Raw genomic sequence first — 11470 nt, 5'->3', positions numbered from 1 at the left:
TTTTGTTATGTTTGTCAAGATTATACTTGTTGCACACAGTTATTTTTGATTGTATATTGATCGGAATAAAATTCCCTAAACAGACATATGCATATAATACATGATATGGGGGAAGAATTACCAGTATAAACGGCTAAAGTCACCCACCTGCAACCCGTTTGGGACAAAATACCATTTGATCGAAGTTATCCACACCTTTCATGAACTTATTGTACCATGCAGCCTAGTGGTGAGAAAGAGAGCCTCATAGCGCGCAGTTTGAAACAAACCCAAAGTAAATCGGATAAAAATTGAATTTTATACAAATATTTTAAAAGTTGACATAACTTTATGTCCACTATGCGTTTACGTTAGACGAAACCGAACGCGCCGGCGCGTCCAGATAGCGCGAAAGTGTTAACTAACCACTAAAAATTAACTGAAAAGTTTTATGTCATTCAACACTGCCAAGTGTAGGGTTACAAGCCTAGGAAAAGAAAATGGGTACCATATTAGATAACCAAACAATATAAACATTGGTGAATCCAACTTCAAGAAGTAGGCACCTGAAAAGCACTGAAATAATGCAAGAATATTTGCAATAAAACTAACAGTGTAGCACTAGGATGGATTTGTATTAGAAGCATAAATAAAACACTCGCCAATCATCTTGTCATTGCAAGACCCAACTATGATTACTGGTAAGTATAGCTTTAGGCTTTATACTACTGAATTTATGCAAATTCCCCGGAAAGAACAATACAGAGAAGGATGGGCAAGTAAATCTCGGTAATTAGGAACCTTCCCTGTGAAAAAAAATTTCAAGACCTACGGTATCTACAATAGAATTGCAGAGAGAGGAGGATGGGAGGTGATGGTGGATGGAGGGGGGATAACAGAAATGTACAAACTGATGAGAATTTGATAAGGCTAATAACAGTGTAGCACTAGGATGGATTTGCATCTGATTTGCAAACTGATGAGAAAGTACAAAACACTGGTAACATATATTATTGAGTGGTTTGATATAAATAGCAGTAGTGTCACGTTAGGCCAACAGGCCTATTCCTACTGCAACTGTAATTGTAAATATGATGAAAACAATGCTCAGAGGGGTAATTACCATGCCAGGTATGAACAGCAAAGCAGCAGGGCATAGAGCTAGATCTCACTCCCCCATAGTCAATGATTGGTAAACACAACACCCAACATCACTTAAAAAGGCACTAACATTGAATCTCTATTATATCAACCCACACTTTAATACAGAACTATAATGTACTTACAACAAATCTGCGGATACTCCGGCGCCACGTACGGACCCCAGAATGCCAGATGACATGGAGCACTTCCGTGTCATAGTTCACATGAACGCCCTCGTGAGTGATGGCGAAGGAGAACGCAACTGCAGAGTGTGCCTCCGCCATCTTTGTTCTTGATGTATTGCCCTTTGCTCAACTGTAAATCAAAATATTTACATATATTACAAAGTACAGTACTGTTTACAGTATACTATTTTACTTCATGGTGAACAAAACCCCATTAAAAACAAAAATAAAAGTTTTTATTACATATGCATCACAATTGCCCTGCTTCTAACTTTCATGAGGTAGAGAAGCATAGTACTAATTAAAATGCAGATAATTTTTTATTTTGCCATATTTGAACTACATCAGTTCTGAAAATGTATCTTATTATAAATTTGAAGCATATCTCATGCAGCATGCCTAATCTATTTAATTTTCATTGCTAAGAGCATCTGTAGTCACTCAAGGAAACTGAACCAAAAAAAAATGCCGAGTGTCAATCCAGGTGCTTAACACCTTTATCCAGGTGTTTAAAAAGTATGTGACCATAACCAAAATTTGTCACCTGCATTTGGAACTTATCTTTCTTGTTTTGTCATTTGGAATGGTACATATGTATTCAAAAGTACGAAAACATTATCATAATACTGTATACGCACTGTGTGTGTTATTTGCATCAACCGGTACGACAAGTCAAGTTTTACCCGATACCCGCCAACACTCAATTGTCGATAGCGAGTTCTCCATCTGCCTCCACCACTGCACAATAAAAATGACAATAACATGATAATTCTATTAGTAAATACTGAGGCGCCGGAGTGTGGTCAGGTATCTTAAAAACTTGGCTTGTGGTTCTAGATCATACCTTACAACTCCATGAGTGTAATGTAATACACTTATGGTTAAGATAATTTAAAGGCCATTAAAGTCCAGTTGATATGTGCCCGAGATGATCAGGAGTGTGGGTTTGATTCTGTCGTACAGCTTTCACATTTATTCATAGGTTCATCATGTATTTTTATGATTTTCATTATGGATGAAAGAACATTTTGCCACTCCCTTAAGATAAGAACACAAGAATCAAGGAAACTGAAAGGACTATTGGCCCATATGTGGGCAACTCCTATTTATATCCACCCAAACTCATTCATATACAGTACTGTATATGTTTAAACTATGCTTGGAACAATCATGGAATCCTATGTCTTATGTTACCTTATAATTGGTTCTACAAATCGACAACCCTGTTACTGAACCAGTATTTACCCAGGTCTTTCCAAAATTGAAACTTATCCAGTTTATATCCATTGTTTTGCGTTCTATTATGTGTTGATATATTTTAGACTAGGTAATGAAGAGGGAGATTCTGGAGATTGCAAAAGGGTTCTGGGAGTTATGATTAGTACAAATTTAAAGCTAAAAAATCAATGCACAAGTGTTCAAATTAGACAAATAGGGCACTGGGATTTATTTCTCGAAGCGTTAGCAATAAAATACCTAGTATTATTCTTCAGCTATATCTTGCTCTTGTTAGGCTCCATTAGATTATGCAGTTCAGTTCTGAATGCCATACTCTGGACTGAATATAAATTCACAAGAACGAATCTAGTGTTGGACGTCAAACTTAATCCCGCATATTACAAACCTTCCATATGAAGACTGAAAAAGCTTAATTTACAGTCTACAGAAAGGCAAAGTATTAGGAGTGACACGATTGAGGTGTACAAGTGGATGAATGAGCACTGGATGGAAGTTAAAATGAGGGATTAGGAGTGAGAATAAAGATAATGGGTGGAGTTTGAAGGAGGCAAAGTTACTTAGTCATTATGCACTCCATATTGGAGGATAATGAGGCAGGAGGAAGATGATGAGGCAGGAGGAGGATAATGAGGCAGGAGGAGGAGGACGGTAAAGAGGGAGGTGAGGAGAAAGGCAAGGGGGAGGGAAGGTGAAGAGGGAGACAAGAAGAGAGAGGGAAGGCGAGAAGGGCAGTGAGAAGGGAGAGGGGAGGTGAGGAGGGAGACGAGGAGAAGGGAGAGGGAAGACGAAGAGGGATATTAGAGACACACCTGGGAGATTTAATATTTTACGTTTCCGTACAGTGAGGCAGCCGAGGTAATGAATGGAACCTTGTGAGAACAAAAAAAAGTTATCGCAACTGGATATGCAACGCCAAATAATTTAATTTAATCCACAATTTACTAATCAAAGATGTTAAGTAGCAGCCTTTCCTACCTATTTTATTTTCCATTCACAAGACATGTAGTAGCAGAATAACAGCACTTTTATTGTTAACTAAGAATTAATGTAAAGTATGTATAGGAAAATCACATGGTGTGCCTTGGTCCCTCACACCTGGCACAAGTCCAAGCCTCAACACAAGTGCCAAGTACTCTCATGAGAGCTGGCATTAGCACCAAGTCCAACCAATGCCAGAATGACTGTTGCCTAACAAACCTTCACTAAATACAATAAAGGTTCAAAACTAAATTTAGTTAATATATACTTACACAAATTACTAAATACTGTATACAAATTACAGTATGAAACAATAGGAATAGTATTTAAATTTTAATCCTGTATTCATACACAGATGGTAAATTATAAAAATTATATAATTAATTTTATTTAAAAAAATTACAGAACAGTTCGGTATTGGATTAAGAGTTTTGAAATATTACAGTAATTACCAAACCATATTCCTAATGCTCCCCACAACTCTCCTATTCAAATTTGTGAACATGACTGGTTCTGACCCACTCACACAAACAGTGAAATATTGAAGACATTGTTCACGCCTTTTGCGAGACCAACATTGAAATATGCAGCAGTCATTCGTTTTAGGGACTATAAACATCCTATAGCTTGGTCTTCTAAAATCTTTCCTGCCTCTACTCTTCACAGACGCCATCTTGTCAAATCGGCTCCGGTACCCAACATGCCCAAAATGAACCTTGGTACTGCCCTTGTTGCTGTGTACATCCCTTTCACAATAAATGTTAAATGTTCTAACCTTCATAACAAATGTGATCTAACTTAGCTTTAGCTCCTCTAGGGCCTCTTTCCTTTCCTTCTCTTATATTGCTAATGCTTAGCTTCTTTGCTATTTGGCCTCCTACAATTCCCTATTATATTTTTACCTTCATACACTTTAACTTTTTCTAATATTTATTCCTTATTCCCATTCATCTCATCCATCTTCCATCATTTATTGGATGGAACCAATACCAGCCAGCATCTCCAGAGAATCATGTGCCTTCCTGTGGCTCACCCCTTTTACAAAATGTAACGAGAGGCCAACTGGAAACACAGACTAATCAACAATGAGCAATTTGATATTTATGGCCAGAGCTTTAGAAGTACTGTACTGTACTGTACAGTATAATAACTGCTCCATTTCCACAAAAGGGTACCAGTAGTTGCCAGATTCATTCTAGACACACAATCGAGAGTTCTGGGTTCAAATCCCGTCCCAGGTTGGACAGAAATGTTTGGACATATTTCCTTTCACCTAATGCCTCTGTTCACCTAGCAGTAAGTAGGTACTAAGGAGTTAGTCAGCTTGCTGTGGAGTTGCATCATGGGTGGGGTCAGTAATTCGACCTTTGGCACTCAATAAAAGTCTAACGATTATGAACACACATTGGCTACCTAGACACACACACAACCTACAAAATTCTCACGAGGAATTGACAAGGTAGATAAAAATAAACTGTTTAACACAGGTGGTACGCGAACAAGGGGACACAGGTGGAAACTGATTACCCAAATGAGCCACAGGGACGTTAGAAAGAACTTTTTCAGTGTCAAACTAGTTAACAGATGGAATGCATTAGGCAGTGATGTGGTGGAGGCTGACTCCATACAGAGTTTCAAATGTAGATATGATAGAGCCCAGTAGGTTCAGAAATCTGTACATCAGTTGATTGACAGTTGAGAGGTGGGACCAAAGAGCCAGAGCTCAACCCCCGCAAGCACAATTAGGCGAGTACAATTAGTGCCCATATGTGGCAAGTAAAACCATATTCCTATTTTGAAGGGAAGGCTTTTGTGATGAAGGGAAACCGTACATTGGCTTTGTCCCCTGACAAAATGAATTATTAATACAAATGGTAGTTACTCCAGGTCCTCCCTCCATGGAAGATGAAACATGAATTTAAGTCATACAGCTGAAAAGAGGATCTAGGCCAAGGGGGTGTGGCACCCTTAATTTTTGCAGTTCTTCGAGTCTTAAGATATTATGCTAGGTCTTTTGATGTACAGTATACGGATACATCCTGGAAAGATCAGCCACTTTTCTCCTCTGCAGTAATATATTTTGCAAGCAGCTTTCTGGCAGACATGGAAACCATCTAAAACCCAATCAAGCCTGGCAGAGAAACCAATCACTTCAGCGAACTCTCTGCCTAATCAGACAAGAGTCTCAGCGCATGTATTACTGTATAGTAATTAAAAAAAAAACAGCTGTAAACCCGTGTTACCATTTCATAAAAAGGGAGAATAAATTTATAATTTATGTGGCTAGCAGCTGCAAAATCACCCGAGCACAATTGTGTGTAAACACACCAATATTATGCAATTTTTGTTCTATTCTTCCTGTTAATACATTACCATATTTTCTTAAACTTTTAAAGAAACAGGAAAAAACAGAGCACACCAGAAGACAAAATTTAAAGCTGCATTGTGGGGGATACCATGACCCTAATACTATACTGTATTGTACTTGACAAATCCCTTATATGTACATCTACATGAATGTCTCGTTCAAATATGTCCTGACTGACGGATTCCACCTCATGCCCGGGTCCTGCCCCTAACACCTTGCCAAACCCCCTGCCAAACACCTTGACCTTGTGTCTATTATCAAGACCTCCTCAGCATTTTGCATGTCATGACTGACCAATGCATCAACAATGATATGATGTTTAGTTTAGAATATGCATTGTCCAGCTCCTTTAGTCAGGAAACAAGCATTGTAGAAATAGCCTGGAACTCAACATGGGGTACCTTGTACCTTGATGGTGTTCTGAGAGTTCTACTCCCCAAGCCCAGCCAGGGACCAGGCTTGACTTACCTGGCTGGGCTTGTGAGAACTTGGTCCAACAGGCTGCTGGGGCGGCCCACATATCCACCACAGCCCAATTGATCCAGCACTTCTTGAAGAAAACTATCCAGTTCTCTCTTGAAGATGTCCACTTTTGTTCAGGCAATATTTCTTATACTCGCTGGGAGGATGCTGAACAACAGTGAACCTCTGATGTTCATGCAGTGTTCTCTGATTGTGCCTATTGCACATGTTCTTCACTAGCTCTATCCTTTATTTCTTTCCATATCGTTCCCTCTAGTATGTTGTTATTTTACTGACTAAATTTGAGACCTGATCCCCCAGTATTGTCCATTTACTGTATATATTATTTGATACATCTTTTTTTAATGAGAACATTTGGAGAGCTTTAAAACAATCCCAATAGTTTAGGGGGCTTCATCATGTACGTGTATGTAGTATATATGCTCTGTATTCCCTCTATTTAGAAGGGACAGAGCGAACACAATGCAATCATTCTGCTATCCACATTGTTTTTACAAATACACACCAGAATTATAATTGTTAGACAAGCAATATAAAAAGTATACACGAACAGACTTGCAAAAAGAGGTTTGTCTAGTTGTACCTGGCAAAGTCCCATTTCTCCATTAAATATTAACACAACGCACTGGTGACTACTTGTCAAACATGCCAGTAGTCACCATAATCTCCATACCAGCTATCACATGCCAATTTCCATAAAAACTACCTACCCTGAGGGCTTTAAATGTACATGAACAAATTTAAGACTTTTCTAACTATAATACTACTGTATCAAAGAAAAAACAAAATAAAAATACTGTACAAGACAAACTGGCAACAGTAAGTTATGCAATAGTGTAGATTGCATGACAAGACTGCGCATGACATTGCAAAATGAGCAGTGTGGCTGGCACAAATAAGGAAGATGACGTCAAAGAACAAACCAAAGATATGAGTGGTATAGAGGGAGAGGGGCGGGGCAAAAGACAGATGGATAGAGGGAGGTGAGAGGGGCGGGGCGAGAAAGAGAGAGAGATGGATGGATAGAGGGAAGTGAGAGGGGAGGGCCAAGAGAGATGGATAGAGGGAGGTGAGAGGGGCGGGGCGAGAGAGAGATGGACAGAGGGAAGTGAGAGGAGAGGGGCATGAGAGAGAGGGATAGAGGGAGGTGAGAGGGGAGGGGCAAAAGAGATATGGATAGAGGGAGCTGAGACAGGAGGGGCTAGAGAGAGATGGACAGAGGGAGGTCAGACGGGAGAGGCGAGACAGATAGAGGGAGGTGAGATTGGAAAGGCGTGAGAGAGATGGAGAGAAGGGGTGAGAGAGAGATGGGTGGTGATGAGGCGCGAGGGTAGGGAATTATCAGGGGTAAGTGCCAAGCCATTACGATTACATAGCACTTGGAAGGGGTCAGGATAAGGATTTGTGATAAGACGGGGAAAAGAAAGTGCCCAACCACTTGGACAGTTGGGGATTGAATGTTGACCTGCATTAAGCAAGATCGTCGCTTTGCTGTCCAGCCGAAATAGTTGGGCAGGGAAGGTGGCAAGAAATAGATGGATAATTGGTGGAGAGGGGAGAGGCGAGAGAGAGAGAGAGATGGATAGGTTGTGGCAAGAGGGGAGGAGTGAGAAAAGAGAGGGATAGAGAAGGAGTATTGAGACTTCTCAGCACTGGGACCACAGCACTTGCACAGAGCTAAGCATAACTTTATTCCATCCATTACTTAAGCTGGGGCCAGATAGTTTATCTATTGAACATATTTGGATAGTTCTTGTTAGGATGCAAGGCAAGATAATTATCAAGAGAAAGTACTAAGCCATTACAACTATACTGTACTAACACTTTTCGTTTGAATGTAAATCAACATCAATCACTAGTATGTCCTTTACTACTGGTATTAAGTGCACACAATTGATATATGCTAAAATAGATACGAATCAGAATGAGAGAATATGCCGTTGCCTTCATTAATCATGTAAATTTTATGTGGTTTGTTTTCTAGGTGTGAACAGCAGCCCCTCCATTTATGAATTTAATCCGTTCCCAGAGACAGGTCATAACTCGAAACAAATTTTCCAATAAGAAATAATGTAAATTGAATTAATCCGATCCACACCCCCAAAAAATATTAACTTCAAAATACATTAGTACAAAATGTGTGTGTGTATTATGTATGAAATGTAGTATATACCAGATATAGCTTACCTTTATTAATAACTCTTATTGGCATATGGAAGACTGTGAGGAGGAAGGGGGGAGGAGAAGTGTTACTATTTAGAAGGGGATACCATTATAACATCCGGCAGTGATGACTTCTCTGGGGTACTCCTACATTTTGCCTGCATACCACTAGGACCTGGTTGTGGCTCACTGCTTGTTTTTCTCACTAAGAACCTTTCCATAGAGACTTATTTTTCCCTACATTTTAACATTTGTTTGTAGTGAGGCATCAGTCACTGAAAAGGTTAAGGCAACATCCTACTGCAGCTTGATTTGGGAGAGTCGTTTCAACAAAATTTTGCATTTCTTCCCATACTGCACACCACTTTTTAATTGTTGAGAAACCCTTGGCATGGTATATAATAATTACTTTTATATATAGAAAGCAATAAAAGCTGAAAATGAAATTCTTTACAAAGAATTCAAGCGCGATCGCCACTAAGCGGGTGGCCTGGTAAACTGAAGCGGGGTCGCCCATGCCATCAGGAACCACGCGCTCCATCGACCCATACGTGTATAAACAAATTCGCCAAGTTGAAGCAAAGGTCTTGAGTCGAGTCGAATTTTCCGATGAAATTGGGGTCGGAACTCAAAAAAGTCTTAAGTAGGGACATTCGTAAGTCGAGGTTCCACTGTAGTTTAAGTCATCGAACCGAATGCAGCAGTGATCCCCTAGCAAAGCCAAGATCAAAAGTTCCCCACACCTTGTGTTACAACATAATGCTTTCCTTTTAACATGTCTACCATATTGTCATCATACAGTTTAAGAATCATATATCTGCCCAAAAACATAAATAAAACCCCAAAATTTGAAGATAAACAAATATCCTTGTTTTTTTATGTCATGCTTTAAACCATTAAAATATTAATCTTATAGAATAAATATTACAAGATTTCTTTCACGTTTCAAGAAGTTTTTGGATCACACTAGACAAGTTTCTGGCATTTTCCCATTTTTATTTTATGCACTGGTGCAGGTGCTACATTTTTAGGTACCATGTTAGGGAAATTACTCTAATGCTACGTCAAATGTTTTTGCAGTACAGTAACCTTTAGTTGGGTCTGACAGCTTTATAAAAAGAATACAGTAGTGTTGTCTTTAGGAGAGATAACCTTAAATGAGTGCTTAAAATATAGTGCCAGCATATCAGTCAGTCTAAACTCCAGGAGTGGTTAAGTACAGATGCTAGAGATATACCACACATCTTCAACATTCACCAATAATGTAACACTTGACGTGTCCAGTTCCTGCCCTCATAAGACGCGTCAGCCAGACTCTGGCCGCATCGAGCTTCAATGCTCTCGTCCCGTACTTGGGCTCTAACTCCGCCCGCATTTAGAGCGCCGCACTCTATACCCGGCCTCACTCGGCTCTCTGCCCTGCTCCAGGCTTCACCTCAACTACCACAACACTATACTGCCAACAAACTGACTGCTGTAACCAAGACTATACTAAACGAATATAAAAAAAAAAAAATACTAAAATCTATGTCTAATCAACGTACAATGTAAACAACGTACAATGTTTACGTACAATGTAAACATATGTTACAAGACCTTCCCCAAAATGCGACCCTCACAATTACGTAACTCTTGGGTACCGATTTACTGCTAGGGGTGAACAGATGGAAAAGAAACGTGACCAACAACTTGTGTCGTGCCCGGAGACCGAACCTGGCTCCCTAGGTTATACGAGCAGAGGGCGTGTACCACTGTGGGGGGTAATGGAGGGAATTTTCAGGGGAACATGCCAAGCCATTACAGCCATATAGCACTTGGATAAGGATTTGGGATGGGACACACAATTATACACCCCTGCCATACAATGTGAAACAAACTGTTACCAGACCCCAGTAAGGTGAGCCCACTCACTGCTACGTGTGTAGTGTGCTATGATGTACAATCAATAGGTTAAAGTTAACTTTCGCACACAGTATGAACTCTGTCAAAAGTCACAACTCCTGACCCGCATAGGAACCAGTTCCAGCCAGATCATTTTCCCCACTTTTCAGGCATTATATCAATTTACAGAAACACCTCCCAGCAAGGTCAGGTCAATCAAGATGTCTAGAGGGCTCAACATATATATATAACAAGGGCTCTTCATTTACCTCACAGAGTGGCACAATATTCAACTTGGTGAACCACAAACTATAATTACTGTTACGGGAGCATGGTATTATGTACACAGTTATCGCACAACACACTCTCCTGAGGTTATCTTGGCCACGGCTCTAGGTTATCGGCTCAGGCACCACCTTAATCTATTATACATCCTACAACCACAGTAAATAGCGAGTAGTATATATTGTTGTTGTTTAGCGTGGGAGAGAAAGCACCTGTAAACTAGGCCAGCACTTTCTCCGGCACTCAAAGAGGCTCTCGCACACACCTCCTTAACACTCCAGCACCTCCTCCACACGCCTCTAAAACTTAAGGAGCTGGCAAGATTACCTCGGGCCAGCACCCAGGAGGAGAACAGTGAGGGAACTTACTGAAGAATGAGAGGGAGAGAGAGAGAGAGAGGCAGGGTAGCGGGCGTGTGAGTGCGAGTGTGAGGCCCTCACCACTCACCGGTCAGCTGGCCCACCAGAACAACTGACGCTCTCCTCCTCCTCCTCCTCCTCACACCCCGCCATCTTTGAACCCTCCACATCTCAACTTACTTTATTGAGATAATAAAACATATTCCAAAGAGATTAGAGTAGCTGTGATTATTTCTATCCTCCACCCTCCACATCTCACACCAGATCTGGAGGGGAGAAAGAGCTTTGTAACACACCATCAGCATGGGTTCAGGAATGGTAAATCGTGCCTCACAGGATCTATCTTGAGATTACACACAGAAATCACAATAGCGTGATGCATTAAATGAACAAATCCACAAGGGCCG

General features: G+C 40.4%; 1 protein-coding gene across 1 annotated transcript in view; it reads right to left on the bottom strand.

Moving 5' to 3' along the window:
- The window catches only part of whd (carnitine O-palmitoyltransferase whd), an 81509-nt gene extending 70322 nt beyond the window's left edge, over positions 1–11187 (bottom strand). Inside the window, exons 1-2 of the mRNA XM_069300039.1 lie at positions 11073–11187; positions 1266–1437 (exon numbers count right to left, since the gene is read on the bottom strand). Coding sequence (XP_069156140.1) covers positions 1266–1406 — 141 coding nt within the window. The 5' untranslated portion in view covers positions 1407–1437; positions 11073–11187. The remainder of the gene's footprint in view (positions 1–1265; positions 1438–11072) is intronic.
- Between the last annotated feature and the right edge of the window lie 283 nt (positions 11188–11470).

The sequence above is a fragment of the Procambarus clarkii genome, chromosome 5 (assembly GCF_040958095.1).
Source record: "Procambarus clarkii isolate CNS0578487 chromosome 5, FALCON_Pclarkii_2.0, whole genome shotgun sequence".
NCBI classification, from domain to species: Eukaryota; Metazoa; Arthropoda; class Malacostraca; order Decapoda; family Cambaridae; genus Procambarus; species Procambarus clarkii.
Note: the sequence above shows the minus strand (reverse complement) of the source record. Positions and strands in the feature narration are given on the sequence as shown.